General features: G+C 43.6%; 1 protein-coding gene across 1 annotated transcript in view; it reads left to right on the top strand.

Moving 5' to 3' along the window:
• The window catches only part of LOC306931963 (unconventional myosin-XVIIIa-like), a 128,534-nt gene that overhangs the window by 42,046 nt on the left and 66,837 nt on the right, over positions 1-19,651 (top strand). The window contains exons 18-21 of the mRNA XM_079513668.1: positions 411-618; positions 1,469-1,578; positions 3,278-3,343; positions 13,635-13,763. Of these exons, the coding sequence (XP_079369794.1) occupies positions 411-618; positions 1,469-1,578; positions 3,278-3,343; positions 13,635-13,763 (513 nt within the window). The remainder of the gene's footprint in view (positions 1-410; positions 619-1,468; positions 1,579-3,277; positions 3,344-13,634; positions 13,764-19,651) is intronic.

Here is a 19,651-nt window from a genome sequence, read left to right as displayed (position 1 = left end):
CTTAGTTTCCATTTAGTTTTCGTCAGTGAAAAAAGGTAGTCGACGAACCTTTTTCGTCTTAGTTTTAGTCGACGAAATCACCACTGGAGGGGAGGAGGAGGAGGGAGAATTCTGGTTGGAGGGATTTGGGGGGAAAATCTGTTGTAGATGAGTTTGGTTGTTTGTGTGGGAGAGATGCTGTTGTATTGTGTCCTTCTCTGGGAGAATAATACAACCTCAGACAATGCATAATGGATGGCACATTAAATGTGTTGCAGTGATTGAATATTCATTCTCATCTTGCGGTGCATTTTTTAAATTCTGGCTCCTTTCCCTTTCGGGGGGAACCATAAGCCACAATAACAATGAACGATAAACTGTTTTCCTGACACCACGCCCGCACCTCCCTGTCTCTCCCGGCATGTGTTCAGGACGCTTTGATCGACACGGTGCGTCGGTCCAGGGTCCATTTTATCCACTGCCTGCTGCCAACCGCTGAGGCAGTTGGCTCTAGCGGTGAGCCCCGCGTGGCCCACGGAGAGAGCCCAGACTCTGGCCTCATGACACTGGACGTGGACCTGCTGAGGGCACAGCTCCGCGGCTCCAAGCTGCTGGATGCACTGAGGATCTACAGGCAAGGTAAAAGGAAGCACGTTGATGCAACTGCTCCGAGTCCTCACTGTGCCCAATTCCAATTACAGGTCCAGAGGCCGACCGTGCTTTTTTCAGTGGCCGGCCCCAAACTCTGGAACTGTCTGCCCCTACATATCAACCCATTTAGGCCTGACAAAGATTTGAGTTTAAAACTGAAACTCTGAAAGAATAATATATATTCAAAGATTTGAGGCACATTTTCACGATTTTTCAAAAATAGCAGACCTACCTGTACAAGTTCATAGCGTGGCACTCGGTGCCGCGCTATGAGCTTGTAGATCTGCTATTTTTCAATAGCTAAAGTATAACATAATGCTTTAAAACACCAAAAGGGGTTCCCGCCCAAAATGGTAAGTCTGCCCGCTCCTTAGAGGCCTTTAAGTCTTTACTTAAAACCCATCTCTTCTCCCTGGCTTTCAATGATGTTTGACCTAATTAACCTGTGTAATACTTGTGTTGCTTTGATGTTGTTTTTACTCTGTGTTGATTGAATGCTTGTTTTATGATCGTGTACAGCACTTTGGCTGACCTTCTGGTCTTTGTAAATGTGCTCTAGAAATAAAGTTTGATTTGATTTGAACTGATTTTCACTATCAATCACATGCTTAGTGACAATCTATTGCATTTCCACTTTTCAGAAGTTTGAATTTTAAGGCTCAGGCTTTTGAAGTGTATTGTTTTTGCTGGTTTCTTTCCCAGTCACCCTTTTATCATTATCCATAACACTTTTACAGTTGGCACAGTGCCAGGATCCCCCATAGCCCACACAAAGCCTTAAACTCTTGTCTTTTTGTCTCCTCCTCTTGTCTCCTACCATCCTTCCACCTGGCGTCAGGATACCCTGATCACATGGTGTTTTCGGAGTTCCGCCGGCGCTTCGACGTGCTGGCGCCACACCTGACCAAGAAACACGGCCGGAACTACATCGTCACCGACGAGAAGAGGGTGAGTGACTGACCGACCGTCTTTCTCTCTCTCTCTCTCTCTCTTTGTTTTTCTCTGCCTCGCCCTGCCTTCTCTTTCTCATTAGTTCGCTCTTCCCTCCACATTGTAAACCAACCGTGTTGAGCCCCCCCCCACCCCCCCCCCCCCCCCCCACCATCACCCCCATCACCACCCCCACACCGCCCCGCCTGTCTTTACAGCTCCAAGAGGCGCTCTTGTGTGTAATTAATTATGATTGTGCAGCCTGGCAGCATACGGCCGCTGTACTGATTAATTACAGGCTGTATGAAGAGTCCTCTCTCTCTCTCGCCCTCCCCCTCTCTCCCATTCTCTCTCCCTTTTACTCCATGTGGCCATGCCTTCTCTCTTGTCCCTGCATCCCCCTCGTTAATCTCTTACTCATATGTACGGTTTAGGATCATCTCATGAAATATATGATTAGTGTGCTCTCTGTACCGTGTACAGGCAGGGCACAGCGTCTCACACTGCATGGTGGGAGAGAGGAAAACAACTTTAAGATTCAGTGTTTAATTGTCTATCTGCCAAACTGTAAAATGCTCCCTCTCCCTCATCTGTGAGTCACAAAAAGAAAGAAAAAAAAAAACAGTCAGACATGATGGCCAGCACAAATCCGTCTGTCTGCAGGTCTGAGAGCTGCTGTGAGAACGTATATCAACTCAGAATAGATAGAGGAGATTTACGTAGATCAATTAAGCAGATCAATGAAAAGGATTGCCTCTCTCTCTGTCTCTGTCTCTGTCTCTCTCTCTCTCTCTCTCTCTCTCTCTCTCTCTACCTCTCTCTCTCTACATCTCTCCCTCTTTCCCTCTCTTGCTCTCACCTAAAAGCGCATTGGCAGTAAAGCTCTGGATGGTCCTTGGAGACTAGCTTAGCGGGGATAGCCCACTCAGAGAGAACTAATAGGTAGTCTGCTCTCTGGGGAGTGGAGGGAAAGTGAGAAAGAGAAAGTGAGAAGGGCTTTGAGAGGAGAAGAGGAGAGGACGCTGCCTAATTGCTGGAGGTGTTGGGAGGACATGGCTCCTCGGAAGAGGAGAGAGAGAGAGATGGAGAGAGTTTTGTTTTTCCCGAAAACCATCCCTCATTCCAACAGCTTTTCAGACCTTGTGCAGAAATAAAAAACAAACAAATTGAAATGTTCTTTCAACCCACCCACCTTGAGAGGCTGGAGGAACTTTAAAAGTGAAGTTCCCTGAAGGGAGTAAGGTGTCTCTGCACTCGAGTCTGGTAAAGGTTGACTTTACGCACAAGATCAAAACTGACAGAACAGACCTGAAACGGTCGCTTTTCTTTCCGGAGAGCTGCAGGCAGGAGCTGCCTTTCTGTCTGACTTGTTCTTGGCTCTCAAGTCCCCTGAGGGAGAGAGGTTGTGTGTGTGTGTGTGTGTGTGGGTGTGTGTTTGCTGGTGTTGGAGGATGCTGCCATGGTACCACGCCAGCATCCTTTGAGCAAATGGCATCATGTGAGGCAGAGGTGGAGAGTCACTGTAGCCAATCGGCTGGTTTTGTGTAGGTCTGTCCTGTCTGTTCATATTGCGTTGTCCAGTAACTGTTTGTTTTGTTAAGTGTTTTTATGTGTGTCTGTCCACTAAGTGCTTTGTGTTGGTCTGTTCATTTAGTGTTTGTATTGTGTTAATTAATTCACGCAACATTAATGAGTTGTTGTTGTTGTGTTGTTCCAGGCGGTGGAGGAACTGTTGGAGTCCTTGGAGTTGGAGAAGAGCAGCTATCACATGGGGCTAAGCAGAGTGAGTGCGCTCAACACAACACAACACAACACACGCACGCATGCACGCACGCACGCACGCACACACACACACACACACACACACACAAACATACTGTAAATGTGCAAATATTGATATAGGCACTGTACATTGACAAGCACATTTGAACCACACGTACAGTACATTATTGTTACACTCACAGACACATGCACACAGATACACCTAGAATAACGCACGCACACACACACACACACACACACACACACACACACACACACACACACACACACATGTTTATACAGATACAAACTACCAGTAAGACGCCTGAGGGCGAGAAGCGACCTCGCCCTTGCCCTAAAGGGCGACATTCTCTTGAGTGAGAACTCTAGTTTTCGCCGGCTGCCGGGCGCAGCTGCTCTAATAACTTTGTCGCAGGCCCGTCTAGAGTTTGACATTTGAATGGACAGGTATAAGTCAAAAGGGAGACATCGAAGAGGAAGGATGGATGGGGAAGGATCAACATATGGATATATGTCAGAACAGGTCCTGACATATATCCATATATGGAGATCTAAGGGTTTGAGGTCAGATGTAGAGTTGCTGGCCAATATTGATGACATCTCCGTATATGGGCTTAACTGTGACAGCAGGTCGCATTCGCTATGACATCAGGGTCTCCACATCTCCATCCCTGATGATGTCACGAGACCTGGGCACCATACGTATATGGTGCCCAACACACAGGGAATGCACGATTCCATATTAACTGCGACCTTGGGTCGCAACTATACACATACTGTACTGTACTTTAACTGTACACCACACACACACTCCTACACATCCTATTATTGCCTCAAAGTGCTTCCGTTTACTGCGTCTCCAGGGGACCTAAAACACAAAAGCCAATAGATGGGGAGGTCGGACGCAATAAAGAGGCTGCAACTCCTAAGGTTAAATGTTTATCTATTGTCTTGGCTGTTGTTCCATTTCCCTCGCCGCGCTCCACATCGTGAAAGCTGGCACGAGCCACTTATTAAACCATATAGACCTGAGGACGATTCTACAAATGTCTTCTAAATCCTGATAGTTTTCCGAAAACCCCTATGTTTCTATGTCAGTGGTGCTCAAACTATTTCATGTCAAGAACCCCCAGAATTATATGTATTTGGCCTCCGACCCCCATCTGAAAATATGTTGTTCCAGGGACCTCCCCAGAAGCAAAGATTTGAGTAAAAAACATTCGCTCTGAAAGAATATAATATTCAAAGATTTGCGCCACATTTTCACGATTTTTTTAAAATAGCAGACCTACAAGCTCGAGCTTGTAGATCTGCTATTTTTCAGTAGATAAAGCATATCATTGGCTTAAAACACCAACAGGAGTTCCCGCCCAAAATGGGTTAAACCAGATATGCACGGTGTGTCTCTCTCTCTGCGTGGGCAGCCTTCTTTTTATTCCCAGAATGTCGTCCTCCACCTCCTCAACGGCATGTGTGTGTGTGGCGCAATTTGCTGCCAGCAGATCCCTGGCAGCCCGCGACGTTTTAATCACCCAGTGACTCGCCGAAATAAGGCCATTAACCCATTATCGACTGCCTACATTCTACAAGTGCCTTCTAAATTCTGACAGTTTTCTATGTCGTTCTCAAACATTTTCATGTCAAGGACCCCCGGAAAATATGTAATTGGCAGCCGACCCCCATCTGAAATTATGTAGTTCCAGGGACCCCCCCCCCCCCCCCCCCCCCCCCCCCCAGAAGCAAAGATTTGAGTTAAAAACGTTCACTCTGAAAGAATATATATTCAAATGATTTACGCCACATTTTAACGATTTTTCAAAAATAGCAGACCTACAAGCTCTTAGCGCGGCACTCGGTAGATCTGCTATTTTTCAATAGCTAAAGCATAACATAATGCTTATAACACCAAAAGGGGTTCCCGCCCAGAATGGGTTAAGAAATCGCCTCTTTACTCGTTCTCATTGACTCCCCTTCCGTGTTGCAGGGGTAGAGGGGGAGGGGGGGAGGGGGGGGGGATTCGTGTGTTGTCACTCTCACTACACCTTTTGTCGCTCGTCTATTGTCCGAGTGATTGATTTTGCCGGAGGGGGACAGTATACATACCCTCACCGATATACCACCCTCAGCCTTGGCACGCGCCGATAACCTCTGACGAACAACCAATCAGCCACTGGCAGATTGAGATCCTTTCACATGGAAAACAGCGAAAGCCGTGGAAGGAAGACAGGCTGATGGGTTGTTAATTAGCTCTCGGGGAAAGTCCTGGGAGATGAGGAGGGAGCAGGCGGAGCTGTGGGGAGCAGGGAGAGGGGAAAGTCCTGGGAGATGGGAGCAGGCGGGGCTGTGAGCAGCAGGGACAAGAAAGACAAAGACAAAGTTTTATCCCAGGGAGTAGGGCTCATTTTGGGCTGTATGTAGCTGGTGTGAGTGGGTGTAGCTGGTACCTGCCATACACGTTGTGCGCGCACCAGAATTTCATTTGAAGTTCAAAGTCAGAACATGCATGTGTCCTGTAATGTCCACACTACGTATGCCACCTGTTGTGCAACACCTTTGTTGGCAATTTTTATTTTATTTTATTAATTCTGTTTTGGAGTTTTTTATATACACGTAAAAGATTGCACCCACTGGTGATTTACTCGTATGGCATGGTAGCGGCTCAACTTGACAGGACTCTACTACTACCTTTACTCTACTAGGACATTTAGGCCTGACTTCGAATAAAATTTAAAAAAGTCTTCTGAAAGAATGTATATTCAAAGATTTGCGCCGCATTTTCACGATTTTTCAAAAATAGCAGACCTACAAGCTCGTAGCGCGCCACTCGGTGGCGCGCTATGAGCTTGTAGATCTGCTATTTTTCAATAGCTAAAGTATAACATAATGCTTTAAAACACCAAAAGGGGTTCCCGTCCAGAATGGGCTAGGACACTAGCTTTGGGTTCCACATATTTTGTTTTCCACTGCATATCGATTCTTTGGAGGTTGGTGCTGAAACTCAATGTTATGGGATAATATTAGCTGAAAAACACTTGTTTGTGGTTCAAACAATAAAGGCACTAGAGTGCCAAGCAGGTGGGCAGATTTTACTTCCCCCTCTAAAGCGGGAGGTATAATATTCCATTACTACCTCGCACTGTCAAGTCTGATCTCTCTTTAGAAGCGTTAATATTCCAAACGAGATGCTTTGTTAAGTCTGAAATTCCGGACAGAACATCGGCGTTCTGATCAAAACCATGGAGAGCGCCGTAGATTTAGAGATGCATAGCAACTTTGTTTGTTTTTGCTTTATTTGTCGCCCCGTAAACGAAGAAAATGCACAAAACATGTCCAGGTGCTCTGTGTAAGGCGTTGCCTAGCAACGGGAGCTGTAAAAAAAAAAATTGGTTTACAGCGATCGCGTTTTATATCATTAAAAAGGACTAAAAGACGTGTATACACGTCCGAGGCACCCCACGGTTTTAATATACGTGTATACACGTTTTTAGCATCATACTGTAGGTGTTAAGGTCTTAGCTTTGAAGAACAATCCCACCACTATGGAGTACTCAGGCCGATGGATAGGATATGACAAGTAGGTCATGGATATTCAGCTGTTGGGCATCGTTGGTGTGGTCAGTAGAGGTGTAACCATAGATATTAAAAAAAATAGATGCCTCACTGGTTCATTGGAGCGACGTGTCTCCCAATGAGTCAAGTCAAGCGGAAGTGCAGTGCTGAAGGCTTCTTTTTTTACCCATTTTGACCTGAGATCAGATTCTAAAAATGTCAGTTTTCTGAAAAAGCTATGTTTCTATGGCAGTCGTTCTTCGATTTTTCAAAAATAGCAGACCTACAAGCTCGTAGCGCGCCACTCGGTGGCGCGCTATGAGCTTGTAGATCTGCTATTTTTCAATAGCTAAAGCATAATATAATGCTAACACCAAAAGGGGTTCCCGCCCAAAATGGGTTAAACGAATCTTTATAACAGTTATGACATACAATACATTACAATACAAAACAAGACAAACAACAAAGTTATTAATACAACAATACAGCATCAGAGCCAGGGGGGGATTACTAACAGAAAACATTAAAGAGTGAACACAAAGCAACAGTTCTCCGACAGCTTTCTTATTTAGAAGTGCTGAAGGCACACTGCGTCGCTGCCCAAGTGACGTCACTCATGCTCATACTCCATGTCTCTCGCGGTCACACAAGTGACTACTGGCCAATCACAGCGCGTCTTTTTCGGGACTTCATTGAAGGCAAATGCTTTGCAAGGAATCTTGGGAAAATTGTGCCTTCAACTCAATTGTGACACGCGCCCCAGAGCCGGAAGAGGCTGTTATATTTTAACAGCAATACGATACATATCGTATAGTATAGATAGATTTAGGGACTTTTTTTAACCCATCTACTGCCACCTGGTGGACGCAAATGTATTCATTTTGTATGAGTACCCTTTGTAGGCTGGGCATTTAATGGAAAACATATTGAAATCCGAAAAGAAGTTGGTTATCGAGATGAGGTTTTTTTAATTTATGATTTGACTTATGTATTGTATTATGAATGATTCGACATGAAATCTAATATATCTTTTATAGTCGACTAAATTAACCACATAATCCCGTATTATATTTGGTTGTACAGTGGTGGTGTACAAAAAAATAGACAATCTAAAAGCTTGCAATTGCAGCACGATGCAACGTGTTATAGATCCCTATATTTATTATTATTATAGATCAAATCTATATTAACCCTTTTTTGGCGGGAACCCCTTTTGGTGTTAGCATTGTTATGCTTTAGCTATTGAAAAATAGCAGATCTACAAGCTCATAATAATAATAATAACTAGAAACAAATTTCAGGAAATTTGACTGGGTGCCTGCAGCTCGCCAAGTCTGTGCAGCATTTGAGCCATGGACCACCATTTGATGACATTTAGCCTCTCAGACCCTGTAAGGGTCCATTTGGTTGACTTTCAATGGGGTATTTTGTCTAAGTTTATTGCACATTACGTTGCCACCAACATTCTAATACTAACATGCTAACATGCTAACATGCTAACATGCTAATGCTAACATGCTAACATGCTAATGCTAACATGCTAATGCTAACATGCTAACATGCTAATGCTAACATGCTAACATGCTAACATGCTAATGCTAACATGCTAATATGCTAATGCTAACATGCTAACATGATAATGCTAACATGCTAATGCTAACATGCTAACATGCTAATGCTAACATGCTAACATGCTAATGCTAACATGCTAACATGCTAATGCTAACATGCTAATGCTAACATGCTAAGGGGTCCATTTGGTTTCGCTCAGGGGGGCGGCCCGGTTCTGGCGAGCCGCCCCGCATCCGAAACGGTTGAGAAATGACAGAGTTACGTGTTTCCCCGAATTTCTCTATTGACTTTCAATGTGTGTGTGCGTGCACATGTGTGCATGTGCGTGCATGTGCATGTGTGCGCGCGTGTGCGAGAGTTGGTCAGGTGACCTTGAATCATTAACAAAGTATCATTTTCACCTGGGCTAGTCTATGCAATGCAAACAGTATTGAAAGGTAAAGCACACTGACTCTCTATGAGAGATCGTATGTCCGAACAAATTGCTCTATCGCAAAAAGTAAAAGTCGAATGCGATTTTTGTTTTCACCGTGAGTGACCCGAGGCATTGAGGTACGCCGTGTGCTATCGTGGCATTGGTACGATGAAAAACGTGGTTATAAGAGCGAGTTAAGAATTGTGCTTGTGATGAAAAAATTGCTGAGTCATTCAGGCAGTTAACATGGAGTTTTTGACACATTATGATGGTACACCTGTCGCTTTCAGAGCTGTAGTTCACGTACTGTATGTATCTGGGCTTTGGTTGTGACATTGGGTGAAAGAGGACGAGTGTGGCTACAAAATTACCGAAACCCATGCGTGTAAAGTGAATATTTTGGCCGTGAGGACGATTTGTTCGGAGAATTTCGGTATAGTCTTCACATTGGCTTCTCACTCTGATCCGCTCTCTCTCTGGGCGTGCGACACTCTGAGTCGAGAATATTGCTCAGACCACACACACTTTGAACTGCGATAGCGGACAAACCGTGCAACGTATTCGAATTCCGTCTGAACCACCACAAAGTCGATGGCCTCGTGTGCTGTTTGACGTTCGAATCGTGTTTCTACGTACCAGTATGCCAGAGCAATGTGGCTCCAAAGTAACGTGTCGTTTTCTGTTTTTCCACGCGTTTCCCCATCGACTTTGAATGGGGCATTTTTCGCGTCGTTTATTGCGAATTACGTGGGCACGGTAACACGAATCGGAAAGAAAAGCACAAGCACACCATTCCCGACCGAGCCGCACGTTTTGATGTATATATTGCGGGGCTTTGGCAAACCGTGCGGCCGGCCGTAGACGTCGAAGTTTCGCGTATTGATTATAATAATTATTAAGTATGCGTTTTAGATTTCAACCTGTGTTTCTGCCATTGCATGGCAGGCACCCAGAATAAAACTTTATTTATATAGCACTTTTTTAAACCAAGTTACAAAGTGCTTGAACAATCAAAACAATATAAAACATCAAAATGCAACAATAATGTAATAACAAAATAATAATAGTGATAGAAAATACAAATAAGCGCGCCACTGAGTGGCACGCTACGAGCTTGTAGGTCTGCTATTTTTTTTAAATCGAAGAACGACTGCCATAGAAACATAGCTTTTTCAGAAAACTGTCAGGATGTAGAAGACATTTATAGAATCTGATCTCAGGTCAAAATGGGTTGATAATAATTGTTCATGAATCAATATCGAGGCAATAGTTTGGATTAATGGTGCTATTGATTTGATGTCATATCGCCCATATCGCCCTGGAACTGTTGTGGCGTTCCCCATCACTCCAGGCCTTGTAATCGCGGTTGCCAAGGCGACGTGCAGTAATAGCCCCCCTGTGACCTTTGCGCTAGTGATGCTGAAGGTCAGAGTTTTTTTTCCCAGATGCAAAGTGCTTCAGTACGCTCTCCTGTCAGCCTTCGCCCACACTCTGTGTCACTGGCATTTAGACATGGAGGAGGAGGCATTGCCCCTGTGCCCATATTGGAAACACACATACCGCATGGCGTACACACACTCACATTAACACACACACCGTACGGCGTACACACACTCACACACATACCGTACGGCGTACACACACACTCCCATTCTGATGAGTTGTTGTCATTGCTTGCTGGTTGCATCACCAGGCTAAGGATGATGAAGGCTGGAAAATGTCCTCTCATCCCCTTTGTTGCTATGTGTCTAAAGTGATGCTCAGACCGTGTAATCAGCAGTGAAGAGACAGAAGTGTTGCCATTGATTGTCGGCAATAACAGCTGCAAGTTTGGGTTATTTAGTTGGCTTCGTAGTGCCGTATAATATTATGTAAATGAGGCTGTATCTGCCATAGGGCTGGGAAATTAATATTAGAATTTCGAATATTCCTCGAATATGGGGGATTTTTTTGGTATATTGTTTTTACAATAAGTCATTTTCTATGCGTAAAAACATACAATAATAATGATGATAACCAGTAAGACACCCTGAGGGCCCTAAAGGGCGAGGTTGTGGTGAAACAACAGAGCTTCTAAATACGGCACAGTTGAAAAGCAGTTAAACTATTAATCTGGTGTCAGTGGAAAAAAAAATGGTGAAGTCAGATGTAGATTTGCTGGCCGGCTATGCAGATGTGATGGTGATGATCCAGTCATCTCCAGACAGCCATACTGTATATGGAGTGTGTCATGAGGCGTGATGTGGCGCGTATGTTTCATAGGTATTATGTTGATGTTGAAGCACCATACTGGTCAAACACGCCATTGTTAACTCACAAATTTGACCTTGTACTGTAAGAAATCATGGTATTCTGGCCTGGGCCATGGCTCCCCTTATGCCTCATGCAGCGATTCTCAACCTGTGGGCTGGAGCCCATGGTGGGCTGGAGCCCATGGTGGGCGGCGAGGGCATTGCAAGTGGCCCTCAAAGATCTTTATGTTAATTATAACATGAAGTGAAAATGTGTTTTCATTATGATACTGATGAATAGCAACTTAAATGTCACTGTTGGTTACATTGATCCAAGCCAGATCATTGAAATAAACAGGCTCTGAAAAAGCACTCTGCAGTGAACGTGGGCCCTGGATCCAGAACAGGTTAAGAACCACTGGCCTAATGTATACTTCATCATATGACCGTGACTTTCAGTTGGAAATCTGCTATTTCTTGCAAGCGACAAGGTATTAAATCAGGCTTAACCCATTTTGGACTGAGGTCGATTAAAAAAAAGGCTTCTAAACATTTTTCTGAAAAACCTATGTTTCTATGTCAGTGGTGCTCAACCTTTTTCATGTCAAGGACCCCCAGAATTATCTCTATTGGGCCACTGACCCCCATCTCAAAATATGTAGTTCCAGGGACCCCCCAGAAGCAAATATTTTAGTTAAAAATGTTTGCTCTGAAATATATATTCAATGATTTGCGCCAAAAATATTTTTTTTATATTTTTCAATAGCTAAATTATAACAATGTTTAAAACACAAAGGGGTTCCCGCCCAAAATGGGTTAATACTATGTCGGTCCTGTAGAGAATAGTTTTCCTCTTTTGTTCAATCTTGCTGTCTCGTTAACTGGGCATAATGGCTTCCTGAAAGGGGTTGAGACACCCTTAATATCAGAGGCGAGTCCTGGAGTTGTGATGCAATCAGCAACAAAACTGCAATCTCATCTCCATGTGCTAGAGCAGCTCGACTATTTAATGATATTATTTAAACAATCTTGGTCACATACATGGCATTACTGGGCAGTGGCATTTTGGTTGAACCCTAGTTTTTCATGTTTCTGGAAGAGTTGTTACTCGAGTCACTTTGCCAGCACTTTGGGACTTTTAACCCATTCAGGCCTGACGTCGGAAAAAAAAAAAAAAAAAGTTTTCTAAATCATGACAATTTTCGGAAAGATTTGAGGCACATTTTAACGATTTTTCAAAAATAGCAGACCTACAAGTTCATAGCGCGCCACTCGGTGGCGCGCTATGAGCTTGTAGATCTGCTATTTTTCAATAGCTAAATTATAACATAATTAATGTGGTTAAACGCTAACGTGACATGGATGCGTTCCAGGTCTCAATGGATTAATTAGGGGATTGTTAAGCTGAGCCCAACTCTGCCTACTAATAGCATGCTAATGCAATTAAGGCCTGTATTCAAAGGGTTCAAAGGGTTTGACGAGCATTCGCCTGAGGAAGTGTGTTTGCAGTCTTCGCAAGAGACCCGGCGCTACAATATTCCCAAGTAGATCAAGAACATGGAAATGACAGTAAAGTGTTCAAAGCAAGCTGATGAAATTAACTGCCTCCACCATACATAGTCTTGTAAATCTCTGCTACCTGCCTTTACGTCTGATGAAATCTGAATTCAATGTAGGGGCTAAAACTTGCATGTTTATTTTTTGACAATTGATCATATTCTGCAGAAAATGTAGAGATGACATCGACAGGTGGTTCTGATGAGCACGGGGGGGGGGGGGGGGCTGTAAAAAATATATAAATGTAAAAGTAATGGAAAAATCACATTTAGAAGACATTTGTAGAATCATTCTCAGGTCTAAATGGGTTAAGTGTGTTGCTCAGTGGCACTGAGCTACGTGGACACGTAGAGTGGGCGAGCTGCGGGGTGGAACCAGCGACCTTCCCATTCCCAGACAGCCATGACTACCCACGCTGCCACGTTCGGCCACCCTAATCAACTCATTCACTGCCAGATTGAATACCTAAATGTACCGGCCAACTTTTCTTTTCCGTATTTGCTTACCTTTTAGTCACAGAATATTCATCTCCACTACGATCGCATCCCTTCCCCGACCGTTGATGCGTTCGCACAGAAGAAAAAAAAAGACATTTCAAACATGCTTTATTTGTTATGCTGTTTTGAAAATGCTATGTTCGTCACCACTGAAGTGGAACAATACAGGAAGGGAGATTAGAGGCGTTCTAGGAAATCCTCTAACATGGGAGTGGATGTTTTTGAGACCACGCGATTTCCTGGTTTCGTCGAAAGTCGAACGGTGAATCATAGGTTTGCTAAGAGCGCCATTTAGTGTAAAAAATAAAATCAGTCGTCTTGGGCTTATGAAAAAAACAAAATCGTCCAAAGTCGTCATTGCCAGGGAATGAGCTAAAAATGAACTGGGGATAATTGTGAGGTCTTGAATTGGTTGTATATAAATGCAAACGCACACAAATCTAAAGCCTCCCTCCCTCCCTCCATCCCCAGGTGTTTTTCCGAGCGGGGACCCTGGCCAAGCTGGAGGAGCAGAGAGACGTGCAGACCAGGAGGAACATCACTCTGTTCCAGGGGAGCTGTCGGGGCTTAATGGCCAGACAGGCCTTCAAGAAAAGGAAGGTAAGAGATCACTCTCATTTGGTGGATCTTAATTCTTTTAACTTATTTTTTTAAATCACAAACGCATGCATACGGTACGTGTGCGGCAACACGACGCAAAAACAAAAAAATGAGGAAAAGAAGTAACGAATGAATGATAAATAAGCAATAAATAATAAATGAGCGTGAATAAATTCAAATAAGCAGTTTAGCATCTTGCCATGCCGACCACCCAAACAAGGGCAACAACAGTGATCAACATACTTTACATGTGAAGGAATATTAATATCTGCATTGTATATTGCTACGGGTTTATTTCCCTCTCACCATGTATATATGCTGTGTGTGTGTGTGTGTGTGTACAGTATGTACATACATTAGAGCAGTGTTTCCCAACCTTTTTTGTCCCGGGGCACACTTTTCATAGCCTAAAAATCTCGGGGCACACCTAGATATACGGGGGGTGTGCATGTGTGTATGTATATATATATATATATATATATATATATAATATAATATAATATAATATAATATAATATAATATAATATAATATAATATAATATATATATATAGTAAAACGTCTTTGATACCAAACACATTATAGTTTTGACAGAGTAAAACTTCTTTGAACCCAATATACTTTTAAAAACACACATGACAGCACTCATCAAATAACTTTAAAGAGAAAGAAAGGGACAGAGACAGTGCCTCAGTTTCATCAATTTATTTTTGAAAACTCAATATACAAAATATAGCAACACACATGTTCAATTTGTCAATGCAAAGTAATACTTCTAAATAAAAAAAGGAGTTGTAAAAACAAGAACAAAAATATTTTGCCACAATACAATGGTCTTAAACTTGAGCACAAAAATCGCAAAAAAATATTTGATAAAAATAAATGAAAATAGTTCTGTCTTAGTGTGAACCTTGAGCTTGTTTTCCTGAACAAAGAGTTTTTATCCTGGCTGAGACGCTGGACAAACTGACACGGAGCTCCTCATCAACTCCTCATGCATTTTCCTGTTCAGTTCATTCAGATGGACAAAAATATCCGCCATGTATGCTAGTCTTGCACACCAGTACTCATTTGCAAACAGTTCGGCATATTTGGATTGCTCAGCGGACAGAAAGCACTTTAATTCCTCCCTCAGTTCATATACACGCGACAAAACTTTTCCCCTGGAAAGCCATCGAACTTCGGTGTGCAACAGCAGAGTTTGATGTTCCGCCTCCATTTCCTCGCACAGTGTGGCGAACAGCCGGCTTTTCAGTGGTCTTGCTTTAATAAAGTTAACGACGCTTACTGCATCATCCAACACAACTGACAGGTCTTTTGGTAAAGTCTTTGCAACCAGCGCCTCACGATGTAAAAAACAGTGTGTAGCCATGACGTCAGGATTAATCTCTTTCACTCGGCTAACAAATCCTTTGTATCGCCCGGTCATAGCTGTCGTTAGAGTCTATTGTTCCGTGGTTGTTGTTGTCGCACGTCTAATTAATTAGACGTGTGACAACAACGACGACGCAACAATAGGAATCCTGCAGCTCAATAGCTATTGCTTTCGGGGGAGGGATAGTGTTAGGGTTAGTGTTAAATTTTCGGTCAAATCAGGCGGCACACCTGGACACATCAACCGGCACAGTAAAGTACCGCGGTACACAGGTTGGGAAACACTGCATTAGAGAGAGAGAGAGAGAGAGAGAGAGAGATAGACGGATCAATATCGATTGCACAACACTAGGCTTGATTGGTGGTTGATTGGTTTGACGAGGTGAGTTCCTGCCACTGTGAGGTCACTCGGCAGTAACATTTCAAACTGGTAATTAAGCTGAATGTCCCCCTCCTCATCCTTTCATCACTCCCCTCACCCAGCTGGGTGTAAAGACTATCTTGGGTGTGCCTTACCCTTTATCCCTAAACTGCTTTGACATAATTTAAACATTTTAAAAATAGTTCAACTAGCCGATCTACATCGAGCTTGTAGATCGGCTATTTGAACTATTTTTTAACTGTTTTTCAAAATGCCAAATAAGTTTAGGGATAAGTAAAATACAAAGCACTAGGTCTGTGATAGACGATGTAGGCAAAGGTGGGAATGTAGGAACTATAGGCGTTCTCATGAAGGTGAATTTGAGATTCACATATCACCACGCACCCTCCCTCTAGTCATACAGTCTCACTCTCTAGTCCCTACCCACTAGTCCATACTACCTACATCCCCATGACTAGTCCGTATTATCTCCACTATAGTAAGTCTGTGCAACTTCCATCCTCTCTTCCGTACTCCACCCCCACCCCGCTTTGTGAATTCAGCGTTCCACTAAACCAACAGGGAGAGGTTCATCTGATCAGAAGTAACAAGCCCCCCAGGTAGTCATCCATCAATCCATCAGGTCCCAATGGGCTTTGGATAGGCAGAGAGAAAACGTTCTATTGGCGGCCCCTCAACCTTCGCACGTCAGTCCAATCACCTCCTTATCGATCACTGGCTGCGTGATCCTCTTCCTGTCTGTACTAGCCTGCAGTGCCACCATTCCTCCCTCGACACAGGGAGTGATTTACAGCTCTAATTGTCACACATTCTGAGAAGAAGCTGTCTGTCTGTCTTTCTTTTCTTTAAAAAAAAATCCCCCTGTTTTTCACTCCCTCTCTCTCCTTCTCTCTGTCTTCTTCCTCTTAAATGAGTTGCTGGTTTGGTTTGGTCCTTTGACTTTCCGTACAATCAACCACCTGTTTCTTCACATCATGGTCACAGTAAATGGCTACCGATTTAAATTCTCATTCACCATGGGAAGCAGTTGGTTAGTTGGTTTTCTCTCGAGAAACACACAGGCAAAGCCTGTGTGAATATCGTCTCATTTGTATGATGAAAAAGCTCTCAAAGTCACTCTTTTAGCATGATATAAACGAAGACCAACAAAGTGGATTCTGACAAGATATAATCACAAAGCCCAGTGTGGAGTTTGTTCTGATTAACGACATCAAACTCATGTTGATTTAAGCCATTTTCTGTGGAAGAAGGAAGGAAGACGAGCCAGACTGGATCCGCAGATACGGAAAATCAACAGGACATTAAAAAATGTCTTTAAAACAAACTGTGCTGAGTTTTGTGATGGTGTGTACTGTCAGGATCAGCTTTGTTTGCGTTTGTGACTTTGTTCAGTAGGACTGCTGTTTAATCCTTCTTTTTTTTAATGTTTTTTTTGTGGCTTTCGCCTTTATTTTATATATATATATTATTTTTTTTCGGGATCGGGAGTAGAACCCGCGGCACACTGCCAGACTGGATTACCGGCCAAGGTGCCTGGACCTCTGAGCCATGGCCCAGGCCAGGATTGCTGTTTAATCTTACCATGGAAATCACTGTGAATCAATGAGATGCTATTTTTGGATTCTTGCGGACGCATGGTTGAAAGTGGTTAATAGACCCCGGTTCTCTCTCTCAGAACCAACAGAACACGCTCTAGGTCCATGCATGACTAGTTTTCTGCATGCTAATGTCCGCAAAGCTAGAGCACATTCTCCACACAGCCATTTGATGGAAGCCAGATTTTAAAAAATGCGTATTTGACTTCCCTGTGTGTGTGTGTGTGTGTGTGTGTGTGTGTGTGTGTGTGTGTGTGTGTGTGTGTGTGTGTGTGTGTGTGTGTGTGTGTGTGTGTGTGTGTGTGTGTGTGTGTGTGTGTGTGTGTGTGTGTGTGTGTGTGTGTGTGTGTGTGTGTGTGTGTGTGTGTGTGTGTGTGTGTGTGTGTGTGTGTGTGTGTGTGTGTGTGTGTGTGTGTGTGTGTGTGTGTCATAATGTGTGACTATTGGAGGCCTTGTCATAATCCCAGCTCAGTGGTGAGGGCTAGGAAGTGTGGAGTACAATTTGGTGTGTGTTCTTTCTCTCTCACACACGTGCACACACAAACACTGTGTGTGCATAACGAAACGAAATATCGCAGCCCTCTGCTGACTGACAGACTAACACTAGCACTGGTAGGGATCTTACTGCTGTGTGTGTGTGCGTGCGTGCGCTCAATTGTTTTGAGAGAAATGTCATTTTTTGGGGAGTGTCTGACTGACTACATCTTGCTGTGGGAGTGAGCAATTGTTTTGTCAGGTATTCATGGTACATACTCTTCAGGATCTACAGAAAGATTTCACATGCATGTGAACTGCTACTTCGTGTGTCCAGGGCCACACACATGTGTGTGAGTTTCTGTGTGTGAGTGTAACATTTACCATATATACATTTGCGTGTGACTGTTTGTGTGTGAAGGGAGAGATTAGGCTCTGAAACCCTCTCCTCTAGTTTAATTCCCATGTCTGTTTGGGATTTTCTGCTGTGCTGGGCTCAAGGCTGCCGACTAAAATTACTTTTCAAGGACATTTGGGCTTCAATTTATTGTTCGGTCTCCCTTGAAGGACTTCTGTCCCACTCACTCTCGAGTCATCATCTCCCGCCGTAAGTAACCATTTCTTATAATTGATGTAGCTCGGAATTGGGTCTATATATTTGCCATGAATCATGATGACCCCCCCCTACTTTTAGCAACTCATTGCTAATGTGCTAAAAACAAGCGTGGTGCCCTTCTTTGTCAACCACGGTCGGCATTCTTGACGGATTCTGGCAGAGTTTCAGACGCTAGACTTTGCCTGAGCCCCTGGGGGGCCCCAGGGAAAGGGGAACAAGGCCAGCACTTTCATAGGTGCCTCTCAAAAGCCGCCTGTGAGCCAAAGTCTCAGTGCATAATGTAAGCCTGTGTACAGTGAAGTCTCACATCTCTCCCAACAGTAGCCTTAGAGTTTGTGCTTTCACTTGGAATTAACCACAAACGGTTATGTGTCTGCCTTACAATTTCAACCCTCGGAAACAAGTGAAGAGCTGAACGTGTTCATTGTTTTAACCCATTCTGGGCGGGAACCCCTTTTGGTGTTAGCTATTGAAAAATAGCAGATCTACAAGCTCATAGCGCGCCACCGAGTGGCGCGCTATGAGCTTGTAGGTCTGCTATTTTTGAAAAATAGAAGAAACATAGCTTTTTCAGAAAACTGTCAGGATGTAGAAGACATTTTTAGAATTTGATCTCAGGTCAAAATGGGTTAATAAAAGTGATGGCTATAGGTGGGGTGTGTGTGTGTGTGTGTGTGTGTGTGTGTGTGTGTGTGTGTGTGTGTGTGTGTGTGTGTGTGTGTGTGTGTGTGTGTGTGTGTGTGTGTGTGTGTGTGTGTGTGTGTGTGTGTGTGTGTGTGTGTGTGTGTGTGTGTGTGTGTGTGTGTGTGTGTGTGTGTGTGTGTGTGTGTGTGTGTGTGTGTGTGTGTGTGTGTGTGTGTGTGTTACCCACTTCTGTAAACAGAGGTAGGCTCCGCTGTAGTCTCTATCACCCAGGAAAATACTGTAGTTGTACACCTGTCTGTTGGATATCTTGGATCCTTTCCCTGGACCATAACACGGGAGTGTAGCTCCATTATCTCCCAGACTCTTCACCAGGAGAGTGCGTGTGTTGCGGATGACGGAATCCGCGTGTGCATATTTATAATCCGCCCGTTGTCTGACCGCATTCATTAATTATTCCAATTTATGCGAGTTTTTGTGTGTTTTTAAAAGCTATAATAATAAGCCTATAGATACAGTAGATGCCATTCATTTATTTCCCGCATTATTTCATCCGCGGGTTGATCCAATATTAATTTATAATATATTTGAATGACCCAAATCCACCCTAAACTGCGGTTAACCACCCTAAACTGTTAAATCCGCCATCCGCAGGTCTCCAGTGTGTGTATTACACGTAGGGCCCTATTTTCGTCATTGCCTTAGCCATTATCCCTAAACTTCTTTGAAGTTTTTTTTCTTTTTGTTTTACTATTTTGAAAAACATTTTTAAATTGTTCAACTATCCAATTGAGATGTTGTGAGTT

This window comes from Electrona antarctica, assembly GCF_951216825.1.
Source record: "Electrona antarctica genome assembly, chromosome: 11".
NCBI lineage: Eukaryota > Metazoa > Chordata > Actinopteri > Myctophiformes > Myctophidae > Electrona > Electrona antarctica.
Note: the sequence above shows the minus strand (reverse complement) of the source record. Positions and strands in the feature narration are given on the sequence as shown.